At 41.0% G+C, this 17,512-nt stretch overlaps 1 protein-coding gene across 1 annotated transcript in view; it reads left to right on the top strand.

Moving 5' to 3' along the window:
• Positions 1–15,804, top strand: part of dennd11 (DENN domain containing 11) — a 34,128-nt gene extending 18,324 nt beyond the window's left edge. Inside the window, exons 3-9 of the mRNA XM_088923354.1 lie at positions 1,964–2,122; positions 4,463–4,616; positions 5,604–5,742; positions 7,249–7,380; positions 8,830–8,980; positions 12,262–12,330; positions 14,383–15,804. Coding sequence (XP_088779480.1) covers positions 1,964–2,122; positions 4,463–4,616; positions 5,604–5,742; positions 7,249–7,380; positions 8,830–8,980; positions 12,262–12,330; positions 14,383–14,578 — 1,000 coding nt within the window. The 3' untranslated portion in view covers positions 14,579–15,804. The remainder of the gene's footprint in view (positions 1–1,963; positions 2,123–4,462; positions 4,617–5,603; positions 5,743–7,248; positions 7,381–8,829; positions 8,981–12,261; positions 12,331–14,382) is intronic.
• Positions 15,805–17,512: the final 1,708 nt, after the last annotated feature.

Raw genomic sequence — 17,512 nt, 5'->3', positions numbered from 1 at the left:
CAAAGAAATGACGTGATGAATCATGTTTCATTAATTAATTTCATTCTGTCTTGCTCAGTTTGTGGTTGTAATACTTAACTGTAATCTGCAATATCGACAATTAATACGATTTAATTTTCACTTCCTGTAATTACCAGACTTTTAATAAAGTCGTGATAAATGCCGACCCCCAAGCCACAAACTGCAGCTCTGAGCTGGCATACCATCCCACTTGAGTAGTGTGCTTTTTGGTGATCTGTCACCCTCCGGGCTCCTAAGATGTGCCGGTGGTCCCCTTTCGGAGAAGTCTGCTCAGTCCCCAAACCAGTCCTTCACAGAGATTAGTCCCCAAGAGATCATCAGCTGTTTTTCTCATGTGGAACAACTCTTTAGTCCTCTGTTCCACTGAGAGAGCTGGAATAGAAATTCTCGACGAATTCCACAATTCGCCATTTTTTTTCTTCCTTATAAAATATAACTTTTTACTTTCATTTCTGGAATCATGGCTCACTCAGCCATGCTCTCCTGTCTGTGGCCAGTCTTCCCTTTATCTGGAAGAATCCTGTCTCATCCCAGCAGCCATATCATGCAACTCAGAACTGGCAACCCACTGAAGCCAAGCAGGTGTGAACCTGGTCAGTACCTGGATGAGAGACCTCCTGGGGAAAAACTAAGGTTGCTGCTGGAAGACGTGTTAGTGGGGCCAGCAGGGGCCCCTTACCCTGCGGTCCATGTGGGTCCTAATGCCCCAGTATAGCGATGGGGACACTATACTGTAAACAGGCGCCGTCCTTCGGATGGGACGTAAAACCGAGGTCCTGACTCTCTGTGGTCATTAAAAATCCCAGGGCGTCTCTCGAAAAGAGTAGGGATGTAACCCCGGCGTCCTGGCCAAATTTCCCATTGGCCCTTACCAATCATGGCCTCCTAATAATCCCCATCTATGAATTGGCTTCATTACTTTGCTCTCCTCCCCACTGATAGCTGATGTATGGTGAGCGTTCTGGCACACTATGGCTGCTGTCGCATCATCCAGGTGGATGCTGCACATTGGTGGTGGTGGGGGAGTCCTCTTTACATATAAAGCGCTTTGAGTGGAGTGTCCAGAAAAGCCCCATATATGTTTAAGCAATTATTAATTATTATCCCTACTCTGGGACCCTGGCTCACTTAATCGGGCTCACCCTTCCCACACAGCTTGTTCTCCCTACACAGGAAGATACATGCTCCTTGTCTCTTCTGAGACATACTGGCATGTCTCACCTACTGGCACCCAGTTTTCAACTATAAACACTACTAATCTACTACTACAGAGAATTCAAACTAATCCAGGGTTATAGTACACACTGGAGAAACTACTATATTCACTTTCTATATTCATATTCAGTGGGTTATAGTACCCACTGGAGAACCTACTATATTCACTTTCTGTATTCATCTTTCTTTACTAAATCCACCCATATCAAAATCCTTGCAAGTCTTCATTTTCTCTTTCTAAAGTTCAAACCTGGACCTGGTTGGCCGGCTGGCGATGTTAAAAGTCTAAATCTAAACTCGCTACAATTCAGGATTCCATTAGCGCTCTCCTTCCCTGAACCGCAGGAGCTTAGACGCAGGCTCTCTGCCCTCAGCACTTGACTGCTGCTGCTCCCGAGGAATGTCCCAGTTAAACACAGGGCCAACCAGCTGATTCCTTTACTGCCTGTGGAATTCCATTCCACTGGTGTCCAATCCGTCAAGTCAAGGCAGGTGTCCCATTTACTGCAGTGAAGGAAGAGGCTTTAACTAAGCTCCAGCTTGCTCCACGACAAGTATTATGTTGATTAAAGGTATACCTGGGACGGCACTCACCAAGGCCTGCCCTGTTCAGCGAATTGTCCTGACACAAGTAACACGTTTGGCATGACAAACATTTCGTCCAAAGGTCTCTCTATTTCTGTAATCCTAAAAGTCCCACTGTTCTATTTTTTTTTTTGGCACGTAGATATTTCCGTAAAGGCAGCTACTTTGGTCTGGCATGCTTTGCCAACATGCCAGTGGAGAGTGAGCTGGAGAGGGGTGCCCGCATGAAGTCTGTGGGGATTCTGTCACCGTCCTATACCCTGCTGTACAGATACATGCATTTTCTGGAGAACCAAGTCAGGTAGGTACGAGCCTCTCGTCCTCTTTATCTCTCACTTTGTGTTGTTAGGAGAGAGTTCAAGATAGACACACAACCTTCTGTTCTCCAGTGAGTCAGTCCAGCCTTGTTTGTGTACCTAAAATCCCTTTATGTTACATGTCCTGTTCGCCTTCACAGCTGCTTCCACAGCTCTAGTACAAACAAAACTCAAAACGCCTGAGGACGTCGGAGCCTCCTGTGTTTAATACTGGCTGAACTTTATCAACTGGCCCATGGTTCTGATTGTTTGAAAATCCAGGTTTGTTTTCCACACGCAAAAGAGATAGCGGCTTTTTTTAAATTGACCACTATGGAATTTGAAGTCCAGTTAAGAAAACCAGTTAGAGTGGCTAAATGACACAAATATAGAGATGGCAAAAACAGTAACAAACAGTCACGAAGACTTGCCCAGGACAGCAGTTTGGCCTGGTCTGGTATTGCAGTGCAGTGGGGTAGTTTGATCGCTGTGCTGTGTTCCACCATAAAGGAGGAGCAGATCCACAGAGAAACTGTCACCCCCATTGAATCTTTATGACATAGGAAATGTTGGTCGCAAACTGTTATGGGATGGCCTGCTCCACCCAGGAAACAGAAGACTGTCATCAATTTCCCTTCGGGATCAATAAAGTCTTATCTATCTAAGAGCTTTCTCTTGTGAAAGTTGGGAAAAGGTACTGTAGGGGGCAGTGTAATGGACTGTACACGCACTATAGTGTGAGGGCGCTAGTAAGTGGTGTAGAAACGCTCTAGAGACCGAGAAAAAGGAATAACACGTGGTTCGCTTTCCTCACAAGGGTATTGGAGAAATGGGCTTCAGCTATCAGAGATCTGATTTCACACTACAAAAGAGGTTCGGGGCTCTAATCCAAAAGCTTCAGGTTCTGAAAGGCTTGAAACATTATGGCTGGTGTATAATGAAAGAAAACAGTCTTTATGTCCATACTGTAGATCCTCCAGAAGATGCTACATTTTTAGGAGGGTTTGCTACAGGTAGCTTCTCCAAATTGACTACAGCATGCACTTTGGTCCCAGTAGTAGATTTTTTTGTTAAATGTCCAACTGTGACTATTAAGAAAGATTTTAATTGTGAGGAATTGAAATGCTCTGCATAATGAGAGGTGTAGAGCCAGTTTGAAAGTGTTGCTTGTGTTTGGGCCCTTGACTACTCGCAGTTTGGTCATTTGACAGACAGGCTGTCATGAAACAAGGCCCAGTACAGTGAACCAAACAATAAGCAGCAGGACTTCAGTCTTTGTTCTCTGGCTTAGCTTGAGCAGTACTGTGAACTGCCTTGGCATCTTAGGGAGATGAATGTCGCAGTATAATGCCACTATTCATGAACCAGTGTGTGTGAGTCATTGAAAAGCCCTTTAATCAATTAGTTTTATCATTTAATTACATGTAGGGTTCTTCTGAAAAGGAAAGGTAAAATGTCAGAGAATCAGTCTTTTTTTCTGGAAAGCTGTATAATCAGATTGATTTTTGCTTCAAAGATAACAGTTTGTTTTTCCAAAGGAAGGTTTGGGCTATTATTTTATGATTACAGCATTTCCAAATGATGAAGCTGGACTGTCTGAAGCCCAAACGTGTGGGAAGCTTGCTTGAATTGTAAATGGCTTTTTATAACCGGAAACAGAAAAATGAAACGGCAGTCGCATTGTAAAAGGAGATTTTTTTAATCCGAGTACTGTGGTACCATTCGTTTTGGTTATAACATGTTAAATGTGAAGAAAGAAGACAAAGGGTGTGGGACATAGAGGTGAAAACAAAAAGAAATTAGGAGCCTGCCTTATGGAGACAGAGCCTGCTTCTGGTAAATAAATTAAGAATCACGGGTCTAGCGCAGTTTGTGCTCTGCAGGCTTCCAGTGCGTACATACCATCTGTAATTTTTGAGTCGCTTTCAAGGGTTCAGTAGGATAGTCATTTCACGGTTTTGTTGACATTGTTCTTTTTGGCAGGAGTCACCCATTTTGATAGCTTAGTCTGTCATACCACGCTAAACCAGGAAGACATTTTTTTATGAGCTATGAAGTACTGAGATGTGGTTCCATGAGGTAGTTATTCATTAGCTTTAATTTAATAATATAATTTTACCTGTTTACCTCGTTAGTTGACAGATGGGCTGCTTTGGCACTGCATATTCTATTGGATTCCACACATTGTGGCACATCTGCACAAGTGCTGATTATTCACACCAAAGCCACACCAAAACAGGATGCCAGAGATGTGGGCAGAGAACCATTTTTATGCTTTGAACCAGTCAAAAGGTAAATAAAGCATCTCTTCCTTCGCTGATATGATATTACATCTGTTCCTGTAGGCATCAGCTAGAGGTACCAGGACACTACTCTCAGTTAGAGGCCTTTTACGAAGACAAGAAAGGGGTTCTACCAATGGGAAACGGAGCAACTACCTCCCTCCAACCAGGGCCCTGGGTACCCACTGTCAACAGGTGCATGCACCCCGAAATGAAGGTAGGAGATTTTCAATAATGGGGGCACAATATACTGGTTTTATCTCACTTTCAAATTTGAACTGTACAGGCGAGTTTCACAGGCCAAGATTAGCAATAGTCCTAGAATTGTTGACTTTGCATAACAATAGGTAGTCCTAGATTAGCACATTTCCTGGTGCTTTGCTTGTTGTTGTGCAGACATCAGGGTTGTGTCTCTCTTGAGTTGTATCAAAATCTGCTGTTGTTTGTGTAGCAACGGCAGTCGGCACAGATGGAGTAGAGACAGTATGTTCGCATCTAGCTTGTGTCAGTCGTGTACCTTTTTAAATGACTGTGATGAGATGCAACCTGGCAGCTTTTGGATAATTTCAGTGGAACAACAGTGAGGCAAATGGACATAAATCTAGTCTAGGTGGCATGGTGAAAAGTGCGCTAGTCATAATTAAGGTGCCCCTTTTGAAAACAAAGGGAGAACCCCTGAGAGATTTTTTCTTCATGAATGACAGTAAGACCTTATGATGTTTTTCTACCGCATCGAGAGTTTGTTTTCTGATAGTCTGACGTGCACCTTTGCCTCAGGCTGTCAAGAAGTAGATCCGAGTCAAGGGATTTGGTAGCTGTGCAGCCTGCTCTTTTTGAGCTCAGAAATGTTTGCACATCTGTGATGTGGTTAGAGAATTGAACTGTGAGCTCCTTCTGTGTGCTAGCTCAGTCTCCACATTCCTTTAATCTACAGAGATGTTCTGTGTTTTTATACGTCTTCCAAAGGCATAAATCTGCATTGTAAATCCTATACATGTGTTCTGAAGCTTTTAAACCACACCATATGATTTGAGTTTCAGTTAAAGCCGATCTAGGGCACCAAACAGCTGTGACTTGTAATTAAACAAGCACAGTTCACTATGTCTTTCAAAGAGGAAGTAAGATTTTAATAAATGCATATGCTAAATTGTGTATGATTTCTTTGTGTGCCTCATGGTCAAAGGCATTCCTCCTTTCTTTGTAGATTACTCACCCAGCAGGCTGCATGTCCCAGTTCATCAAATTTTTTGGGGAACAGATCATGATCCTGTGGAAGTTTGCATTACTACGGAAACGGATCCTCATCTTCTCTCCGCCCCCTGTGGGAGTGGTCTGTTACAGAGGTATGGCATAAGAAATGTCCTGGGCCTAAACTTTTCTTCACTGAATGAGAAATTTACAGGAGATGGTTATGACATTATTACAAAATAAAAGGCACTACTCAAGGCATAACCTCTTTATGCTGATCAGCATAGGAATCCTTATCCTTGTTTCAAAATATAACAAAGGTTATCTTGCTTCGTGAGTACCACAAAAATAATTATTTTTACAGACATACTATTATAAGAAAACAGTCCTGTATAAAATTTAAAATACCTTGTGAATTTCTGTCTTTAAAGGAGAGGGACCAAAATACTGAATGTCAGGCATATTAAGGGATGGTACCTAGATACTGTACCTACTCCCTTCTTTTATCAGGAGAGAGGAGATGGCGGAAACTCCCTGATATACTGACTTCATCTCTTTTTCTGCCTGTTCACCTCTTAGCTTGTGAATTCATTACTATTCTAGGGCAGCCTTCATTTAGGCCTCCACCTGTCTGTACCTCCAACTCAAAGAGGTGTATTGTAGTAGTTCAGGTGGGTAGCTGCGTCAGCATGCGCAGGCTGCAAAGAAACAAGTTAAGGTTTATTCCATGCTTAAAAGAGAAGAAAGAAAACGCAACGTTTCGGCTGTGGAGCCTTCTTCGGGTGTAAGGGAAATGTAAGGTGCTTACACCCGAAGAAGGCTCCAAAGCCAAAACGTTGCGTTTTCTTTCTTCTCTTTTTAGCATGGAATAAACCTATTACTTGTTCCGAGGTGTATTGTACAGTATGTGTTTTGGAGGACTCGCATTTTTGCTTCAGCTCTCCCTGGTTGATCTGGGGATCATAGCAGTGAGCCTTGTTAATTAATAGATGGCTGTTCCAATACAGGGGATTGAGGTATGAAAACAAAAAATAATATCGTACCACCCCCAACTTGATTTTGTGAGTTCTCCAAAAGCGGAACAAGGCTGGGCCTAGTCAGTACTGGTAATGGTGACCTAGTTGCTGCTGTCAGTGGTGATGGTGGAGCAGTAAGAGGCACTCTTCCCTGTACATTCGAAATTCCAATCTAACGCCCCAATATGGTGACCAGGGATACAGGGCTGCAGGAAGTGCAGTCCTTTGGATGCGATGTTAAACTACTTCCCTACTTTCTCATTAACGATCCCATGACACTATAGGATTATGTTCAGCCTAACATTCAGGACTGGCACAATCTGGTCTTCCTAAAGTTCCTCCTTAAATTCAGTTCGGTGAAGCAGTTCCTCTCTAGCTGAGCTACGAAGAGGGGCTGCTGGTGCCGTAAAGACGGCTGTGTATTGCCCTTGTGGATTGTTTTGCACTTTGCTGATTAATGAAATTGGTCCCCTCCTTTCTGTACTGTAAAGCTCTTTGGGATCCTATAGGATGAAAAGTGCTTTCATTGAAATGGTATGGAATTATTATTTATTTATAAATTACAAGAAGAGCACTAACCAAACTTCTGCCAGTTGCCAGACTATTGGAGATGTCTCAGCGGAGGCTGTTCCTCTCCCCTTGCAGTGTACTGCTGCTGCTGCTTGGCCAATGTCTCTCTCCCTGGAGTGGGCCTGTCTGTGCCAGAGTTCCGCCCTTTCTTCTACATTAACGTCGCCGATATCGAAGCCCTGGAGACAGAACTGTCATATGTAGCTTGTGAGTACATAACCGCGCTGCGTCTCGGGACCTTCCAGCTGCTTGTGTGCTGTCACTGACATAGCCTGGTTAACCTTCTGTGAAAGGTCTTGTAATAAAGGTTACAACTCATTGGAGGCCATTAAGCCTGTCTTTCTAATTTTCTTGATAACAGTGTATCGATGTAGGGATATTATCAGTTCTTGAAGGGTCTCACGCAGACTGTTAAAACAATCAGCCTGAGCAGTTCATTGCAGACAACCAACATGCAGTTTTATGAAGAAATACCTTCTATTGTCAGGAGCTCGTCTGTCCTAATTGCATTTCACGGTTTGTCCTGAAGTACTGTTCTGGGTTTGCTTTGTCATGACTTTTTAAATACTTGTACCAAAGTCTTCTCTTTTTTAATTATTATAGGTTTAGCAGTAGAATTAAGTTTGCTTGAATACACTTTCAGATTCTGAACCTTGATTTAAGATGCCATTGATGCCATTTTTCAAGAGCACTGCTAACAATTCTTTAAAGCCAGGGGTCCCCAACCCTGAACCTGGAGAGCCCCATTCCATTGAGCCTTATATGTCACTCCCAGTTGCCAATTTCTAAAGATTGGGAATGCTATCGAGTTAATGATGGCTTAATTAATGATCACGATTAAATTGTTCACTTTCGAAACTGATATTTCATTATCAACAAAACCTGCTGGGTGGCGACTGTCTGTTTTTAGGCAACTGAAAGTGAGGAAGGGCCTTTATATAAAAAATATTGTACCAATGGCCTGGGTTAGGAGGGTTAGGGTTAGGAGGCTTCGAGACACCTCTGTGACTCATGCTGGAAGTTCCTCTGGAGACACGTTTGAGTTATATTTCCATAATCCCTGCTTCCATGCGAAAAAAATAAGAATGCGAAATAGAAGGTAAAATGTTTTTGAGGTGACAGATACATTAGTGTTGATATTGAAAATGGAGCTGCTATTTTAAAGCCAAGGCCACTGACCTCACAAGCGCCTCCACGGAACTGTGGACCTGGAGCCATAAGAAAAGTGTTTTTTAGTCTCTGTGCCTTGAATTTGTTTTGCGTCCTTGTAAAACAGTCCAATAGCAGAAGACCTCTGACTGCTGTCTGATGCAAGATGATCTGTGTAGGAGCTATTGACATTTGTATCACCAGAAGGCAACCTTGCAAAAGCAGACTTGTGAATGTCCGCCAAGATGCTGCAATTCATTGGTACTATTGTATTATTGACATTTCTGTTAAGCCTGATTTAATATCTTCTTTAAAAGGTCATTCTGAAGGACTTCAAAATGGGAAACACTAAAAGGAGGTGTTTTTAGGTTACAAAATACAGCAAAGTCTGCAGTGTTTCAAAGAGTTTGACCTTCGAGTGTTAGCTGTTTTCATTTGTAGAGGCCACATGCTTCTATAGTCCATTTTTTTAAATTTCAGCTTAACATTTTTATGGTCTTCCTTCAGGTACGACAGAAAAGATTTTCGAGGAGAAGAAGGATCTGTATGATGTATACGTGGACAATCAGAACGTAAAAACACACAATGAGAACCTGCAGCCACTTCTGAGGATCAACAGCGCAGACAGGGATAAATACCGCAAACTCAGTGAGCAGAGGTACTGGCCAGGAGCAGTATCGGTGTGGATGTTGGTTGTGATTTGCCTCGCTACAGGGAACAGGGCAGTGGGTTGAGTAGGAGATGCAGCACAATTAGAAACTATTTATACATGTAATTTTTTAAAATATATATGATATCTTCCCCTTTTATTCTTATTATGGACTCAGATTTTATGGTTGATTGGTTTTGTTCCCCTGTCCAAATACTGGGAGATTGGTTATTGTTTGTGTGCCAGTAGGTCAACCAGTAGGTGACACTGTTCCATCACTACTTCCAACATCTTATTACTCTTTTACATACCATACACTGACCAGCCCCAGCTATGTTAAGCTTCTTACCACCAGTGAGATTAGGCTTCGGGATGGTGTAGTTGCTGGCTGTGTTTGGTATGTGAGAGCTGTAACATTATTTTTTTTTATAGAGTGCTTGGGTAGAGCCAGTTTTAAAAAAAAAAAACAATTTATTTTGCTTTGACTGACAATGAAAGGAGAGAAAGCACACCAATGTCATTGCAAAGACTAATATACTGGTGTCAGATTAAAATTATAAATAAGAAAATCAGTCAAACAAGATGAATACCAAATCAATATCGGGTTCTGACACCAGCTTGCAATGCAAGCAGATTAATAAAAGTTAAGAATTATAAGTTCCCTGCTTGTCAGGAAAGACAAAGTATTTCACAGCAAATGCTTTCATTGTTCTCTATTACAGAGTCGTAAAAAATAACCAGGTGACAAAGCTAAAAAGTCAAATATTAAAATAAGTTGCAGGTACACAAAACATCATTTTACAGTGGTGCTAGAACGTTTGTGAACCCTTTTGAATTTTCTTAATTTCTGCATAAATTTGACCTAAAATGTGATCAAGTCTTGTTCTTAGTCATAAAAATATATAAAGAGAACTCAATAAAACAAATAACACACAAAAGGATATACTTTTTCATTCATTTATTTATCAAAATGATCCAACATTAAATGTCTTTGTTTGAAAAAAGTATGTGAACCTAGGCTTTTAGTGACTGGTGTGACCCCCTTTAGCAGCAATGACTTCAACCAAATACCTACGGTAACTGTTGATCAGTCCTGCACATCAGCTTGGAGGAATTTCGGCCCATTCCTCCTTACAGAACTGCTTCAGCTCAGTGATGTTGATGGGCTTTCTTGCATGAACTCCCAGCTTCAGGTCCTGCCACAACATTTCTATTGGATTAAGGTCTGGACTTTGACTCATCTATTCCAAAACGAGAAATTTCTTCTGCTTCAACCATTCTTTGGTAGACTGACTTGTGTGTTTAGTTTTGTTGTCTTGCTTCAAGACCCACCTTCTGTTGAGCTTTAGTTCACAGACGGATACCCTGACATTCTCCTGTAGAATTTGCTGGAACAATCCAGAATTCATTGTTCCGTTAATGATGGCAAGCCATCCTGGTCCCGTGGCAGCAAAACGGCCCCAAACCATGATACTGCCACCACCGTGTTTTACAGTTGGGATGTGGTTCTTATGTTGGAATGCAGTGTTTGGTCTTTGCCAAACAAAACGTTTCTCATTTAAGCCAAAACGTTCTATTTTCGACTCCACAGAACATTCTTCCAGTAGTTTTCTGGCTCATCCAAGTGATCTTTAGCAAACTTTTAACAGGCAGCAATGTTCTGCTTGGAGAGTAGTGGCTTCCTCCTTGATATCCTCCCACGCACACTATTCTTGTTCAGTGTTTTCCTGATGGTGGACTCATGAACACTGACATTAGCCAGTGCAAGAGAGGCCTGCAGATCCTTAGACGTTACCCTGGGGTTCTTTGTGATCTCCCGGAATATTATTGCCTTGCTCTTGGAGTGATTTTTTGTGGGACGACCACTCATGGGGAGAGTAACAATGGTGTTGAATTTTCTCCATTCGTACACTATCTGCCTGACAGTGGATTGGTGAAGCCCAAAGTCTTTAGAAATCATTTTGTAACCTTTTCCAGCCTGATGAGCATCAACAACTCTTTTTCTGAGGTCCTCAGAATTCTCCTTTGACCGAGGCACGGCATGTGTTCACAAACCTGTGAGGTGAAGACCAGACTTTGGTAGTGAAGACTCAGGTTTGTTTTTTAAATAGGGCAGAGCCACCCAAATTCACACCTGATTGTCACCCTATTGATTGACACTCCTGACTAATGATCCCCTTAACTGAACTGATAATCCTAGAGGTTCACATACTTTTCCCGACAAAGACATTTAATGTTGTATCATTTTAATCAATAAATAAATTAAAAGGTTTTTAGTGTTATTTGTTTTATTGGGATCTCTATCTATTTTTATGACTTAGATGAAGATCTGATCACATTTTGGTCAAATGTATGCAGAAATTCAGAAACTTCTAAAGGGTTCACAAACTTTCTAGCACTACTGTAGATTATTGTGAAGATTTGTGAGAATCAAAGCCCTGTCTTTTATAGACGTGAAAACACAAAAGTCAGCCTAACTGAGGCAAAAATACTGCAAAAGAAAAAAGAGGGGACTTATTGTCTTATTATATAGATCACACTCAGGTCTAAATATCTCTCTGATATAGATGTTCAACAGAATTGTACCTGTTTTGCTATTCAGAACAATTCATCACTAAAACAATGAGAGATTAATTTTAGCCTGGTAGATAACACAAGTAGGAAAGCAGTTTTCCACAAATATAAAACAATATTCCTATAGGTAAGACCTTTAGCAGCCTTTTAAGTGCTCAGATTATCTAGGAGTTCTGTAGTCTTGGTCAATGAAGGAGGAAAACTTTCCTGGCACAAATTGCTTCTAGTTTAATTTCTTTTTCTTCCCTGTTTCTGTGTGCTCTTGTATCCTGTCTTCTCTATTAATGCTCCTAGAAGACTGAACAAATGATTTAACTTAAATTGGCTTAATCCTAGTTAAAAATTACAACAGCTTTTTTGTACACTATTACAGAATCAAGGACATTATCAGACATTGTGTGTTTCCAAGGCTGTTTGTGGTTTTACCTTTAAAGAATGGGTTACTTGGAAATGAATTTTAAACAGTGTGATAAACCCCAGGTGTGACAATATGATAATAGCACAATGTGTGACGTGGCTATGGTGTTTCTGTAATAGTTTCACTCATGTTTGTGGTTGCTCACAAGGCAATTCTTTGTATATTTATTCTCATTAATATTATTTGCTTAAATCAATTTAGCTCTTCCATTCTAACATTACCATTGCTCTGATTTGAAATGCAGCGTGACGTTACGAATTTAGGAGTTAATCTTCCTGTTTTGGTGACTTGTCTACAGACAGATGCTGCTGTACTCCCTGGAGGTGGATGGGGATTGTTCTTCCAGTGAAGAAGACCTCTTTATCCTGTGAGTAGCTATAGACTGGTCTTACAGTTTAGGGGACTAGGGTAACTAGGGATAGTTGAATGCAATGCAGCTATTGTATCTTCTCAATTGAAATGATACCTTGTGTTCAACACGTATTTGAACAGGAAGTTTATAAGCATTTGGATAATTACAAACGTAACAATCAATTGTAGAGGACTTCAATTTTATTGGTGCAAAATAATGTTTGTGGCTAAATAGATTAATGTTTTTTGGATATCTATGTGTTTAAGGAGCCTTCCAAATCTTCCAGATTAGTGGTTCTCAAATGCACTCGTGAGGGACTGCTGTGCGTGCTAGTTTTAATCCTAACTGGCACCTTAATCACTCATTCTATTTAATCCATATAATCGATCAACTTGCTTTTTTGGAGTTTTTTCTGTACTTAGTCCTCATTTCCAACAGTTTAAGAGCAGATCTTTCAGCCTCTGCTCAACTTGCTAATTAAGAACTTGCTACATTTCGGAGTAAACGGCTCCGAACAGGAAGCCAGTTGATGATGAACGGATGATGGTGGGAATGACTCTATATAAAACAGCTTCCACTGTGATTGAATGTTTTTCCCTTTCGCTGAAAGCTAAGGTTGGATGCAGCTCACACACCTGAGTGAGGGCATTCATTCTGAACGACTCAACACATTGAAATCAATTAGCCTGTGATTAAGGCTGGAGCAGAAACTGGAAGACAAGAGCCATCTCCCAGGAGCATTGTTGAGAACCTCCTCTCTAGAGCATGTAGAAATGTCCTTTACGTGGTCCTTTTTTAACAGCATGTGCGGAATACAGATATGCACATTACTAAATTGTCCGGATGCATGTGCTCTGCAATGGACTAGCATTCAGGTTGTAGTTGTGCCTTGTGCTCTAGGAAAGGCTCCAGGGATAACCTTGCCGGGAATATGCAGGTTTTTGATTATAATAATAAATATTCTGCTTACACTTATATAGCGCTTTTCTGGACACTCCACTCAAAAGCGCTTTACAGGTAATGGGGACTCCCCTCCACCACCAATGTGCAGCATCCACCTGGATGCAACGGCAGCCATAGTGCGCCAGAAAGCTCATCACACACCAGCTATCAGTGGAGAGGAGAGCAGAGTAATGAAGCCAATTCATAGATGGGGATTATTAGGAGGCCATGATTGGTAAGGCCTAGCATGATTGGTGAGGGCCAATGGAAAATTTGGCTAGGATGCCAGGGTTACACCCCTACTCTTTTCGAGAAACACCCTGGGATTTTTAATGACCACAGAGAGTCAGGACCTTGGTTTTACGTCTCATCTGAAGGACAGCGCCTGTTTACAGTATAGTGTCCCCATCACTATACTGGGGCATTAGGACCCACATGGACCGCAGGGTGAGTGCCCCCTGCTGGCCCCACTAACACCTCTTCCAGCAGCAACCTTAGTTTTTCCCAGGAGGTCTCCCATCCAGGTGCGGACCAGACTCAGCTTCAGTGCTTAGCTTCAGTGGGTTGCCAGTTGTGAGTTGCAGGGTGATATGGCTGCTGGCTGGATGAATCCATGTGAAGTCTTAAGTGGTGGGAGGTATCTTCCGTTTTTTCAGATTCTAACTCATGAAGAAGCTGCCCTGGTTTTTCCTTGAGCATGTCTGGGTCTGCTGACATTTCTGTTTCTAGTTAAGTGTGCTGTGAGGAGAAAACTCATTAGCATTCACAAGCAGACAAATTTAATTATGAACGTCATGCATAATTAAACCTGAGGATTAAATATGAGTGGAATACATGTTTAACTGCTTATAATTTCAGAAGTATTCACAATCAGGTACAATGCTTTCTCATAGAACCATTGTTGATCATGTTCATAAACAGCACAGCTAGCTGTTGCTCATTTCAAATCATTAGGAAATTATTTTTTTTACATAATGTAAAATCTGACCTGTTCCAAACAAGATATTTGTTTGGGAAGAGGTGGTATTTTTCACAGTGGTAACTCCTTTGGGACACATTGCAAACGATCACAGAGTTAGTGCCAACATGAATATCGGGGATAATTTCCTCATTCTGTGCCAACAGGTTTTTCATGGAGCTGAACAACCGGATCTTCCAGACACTTTGGGAGGTGTCCGGCAGTCAGGACAAGACTCTGACGGAGGAGCACGTGCGGGGCATGGGGCTGGACCCCCAGGGGGACCGCAGCTTCCTCATCGACCTGCTGGAGGTGTATGGCATCGATGTCATGCTGGTCATCGACAACCCCTGCTGCCCCTGAACCTGCGGAGCTTTTTTCTCTTAACTGGAGCCTGCCAGAACTACGTGGGGGGTGTTGGGAAGCATGTGTCTCCTTTAACCGCTCGGACACCTTTGGTTAGGATTTTTTTCTGGGGGCACGTTCAAGTTTTGCATTTCACAGAAGACTGCTGCCGTTCGAAGGGGGTTTTCAGATCTTCCCTACTTGAGGAGTGAGCACTACACAGTGTCTTAAATTATGTTCACTTAAGGTTTTTTTATTCTGTTCTTTTTGCTCCCCAGCTAAAGAGATAGAGGTCATCATGGGTAATTGTTGACAGCTGGAGAAAGAGCCCAGATGTTTTTATTTTTTCTAATTCTTTAATTTTTTAACCGTTTGAACACAGTAACACTAAAAGTGTAGTAAAATCACTTTGCTATACCTGTATATAATGTGTAGAAAAAAAAAGTTGACTGTTTAATATTCAGAGATGGCAAAATCCTTTTGCTGATCTACCCTGGTAAGTGTGTAATTTCTGAGCCAAAAACCATTTGCGTTCTCGGCAAGTGAGAGAAAAGCTGTCAAGTATGGTAGATAATAATCTGAAGGTTATAAAGTATTTGTCAACAGATGTACTTAGAAACTGAAGAGTATGTGAATAAATGAGCAGTGACAATGCAGACCTGTCCACAAGGTAATTCCCTAAAACGTTACCATGGTAACAGCAGAGTAAAGTCGCAGAGCGCAGAGGAATGGTGAACTGTGTTATCAACTGTTTGAAACCATAGTATATCCCAGAAAAACACTTTGTATAAGCTTGTAAAATCCACTTAAAGACTGCAGTAACCTTACAAATTAATCGTGGTGGAGTGCAGTAAGCGCTTGCTAAAAATATTTTCTCAGTCTTAAAGTGGTGATGAGAAATAATACAGATGATATTTGTGGAGCTTTGCAGGATACCCCTTGTTGGTGAACAAAACCAACCTACTCATTTACTGTGACTTTCAGAATGCCTTGCCAGAAAACTGTGGGAGTTTAATTTACTTAAGTCCTTAAGTGAACATACAAGTTTCAGAGTTCATCTCTGCCAGTGTTTTAAGATATATTGAGATGTATTTTTGCTTCTAAAACTGCAAGCTGTTCACTGATGAAGCCTTTCTCCACGTGTCAGTGGGACAGAGTATTTATTGAATTTTTTTAGAGTATTTATTGATTGGCATAATTTAAAAAATAATTGGACTGTGAAATGAAAGCCTCTTGCTGATAAGTGAAATATTGGTGTTAACATTTTCCTTGTGTTTCAGTAATGGTTATATATTGTTTTATGTTTTTGCACTGTGTCAGATGTTTTCTGTTCTTGTACATCTTATCTACGTGCTTCTTAGTGAAAAAAATAGCACTGAGGCAGGCCGCTATACTGTACATTGATATTTTTTCAAAATTCAATATCATCGCAATAGAGAATGTTCTCCGCAGTTAATCAGCAGTCACTCAAGTGATTTCCACTTAGTAATTAAAAAAATCAATTTAAGAGACGTGGAATGAAAACCAGCAGCCACTGAGGTGTCATGATCCAGATTAAAATAAAGAGATGTGAAGGCCACCAGTTCAGCTATTTTTTTTTAAAATCCTGAGCTTCTGCCAAATCAAAACATTTAATAAGAAACCCTTCAGCAAAAGCCAGTTTGTAAAGCCTTTGGGTCTCTTGACTGTAGAGAGTGTGCTCTGCATTGCCAGTCTCCTGTTATTTGCAAATTAAGACCATTTTCATTTGTCTCACAACGTTCTCTTCCTAAAATGTCACTCCTTGAAGAGCACAGTGTTAAGGGTCTTATAATAAACAAGAAAGATTGTTAGTGCTTAAGAATTTTTTCAAAAATATTTTTTTCAATTTGCTTTAATTAGGATAATGGTGACAGTACAAAAATAGGAAATGAACTGTAGTTGATATGAATGTCTTTTGATTTTAGCCATTTTCTGTGTCTTGGTGTTTTTCATTTCAACTGTATTTGATTCTACTCCACTAAAGAGGGAATAAACTTAATCTATTTCCCTTTCAGCTGTAGAGAATGGTACTGTATTAATACTTTAATTCTTTACTCTGATTACAGAGTTGGTACCTTTTTATCTGCACCAGTATGAATGGTGTACAGTGTTGAGAAAAGGTTTGTAAACCCTTTAGTATTTTCTACATGTTTGAAACATAAAATGATATTAAATCTTAATCCGACTCCTAGTAATAGTCACCCTGATAAAACAAATGACTCAAAATATAGCACTCTTTCAACATTTATGCTCAAGTGATGCATCATTATATATGTGTTCTAATAGATTCCTCTTGAATATGGGATATGCTGCATATCCCGTCAATAAATGTCAAATTAATAACAAACAATATAAAGTTTAGGTCCTGCCACAATATTTCAGTGGGCCTTAGGTCCGGACATTGACTACTAGGCCATTGTAAAATGCAAAACGTCTCCTTCCGCAGCCATTCTTTCGTAGATCTGCTTTAATGTTCATTAATTAATTCGTTCATTAATTAATGTTAAGGATCATTGTCTTGCTGTAAACCCACTTTTGGTTCAGCTGCAGGTCATGGACAGATGGCCAGACATTTGTTCTTGGAATCCTCCAATACAATGCAGAGTTCATGGTTGTGTCAATGATGGCAAGTCATCCAGGTCCTGAGGCAGAAAAGCAGCCCCAGACCATCACATTCCTACTACCATGCTTGATGGGTGGGATGAGGTTAATCTGTTCCAATGTACTGTTTGGATTTCTCCATTGGTTTCTCATTGAGGGCAGAGTTCTACCTTTGACCTGTCTGGCCAGAGAGAGCCTTGTGGATCATCTGTATGCTCTTTGCCAAACGTCAGATGGGCAGCCCTTTTCTATTTGGAGAGCAGCGATTTTCTTCTTGCTATCCTTCCTTGAACACCATTTTTGTTCAGTCATTTTCTGATAGCTGAGTCA

This window comes from Atractosteus spatula, chromosome 8 (assembly GCF_055471065.1).
Source record: "Atractosteus spatula isolate fAtrSpa1 chromosome 8, fAtrSpa1.hap1, whole genome shotgun sequence".
In the NCBI taxonomy this organism is placed as follows: Eukaryota; Metazoa; Chordata; class Actinopteri; order Semionotiformes; family Lepisosteidae; genus Atractosteus; species Atractosteus spatula.
The sequence above is the reverse complement of the archived record's forward strand: the minus strand, read 5'-3'. Positions and strand labels throughout refer to the sequence as shown.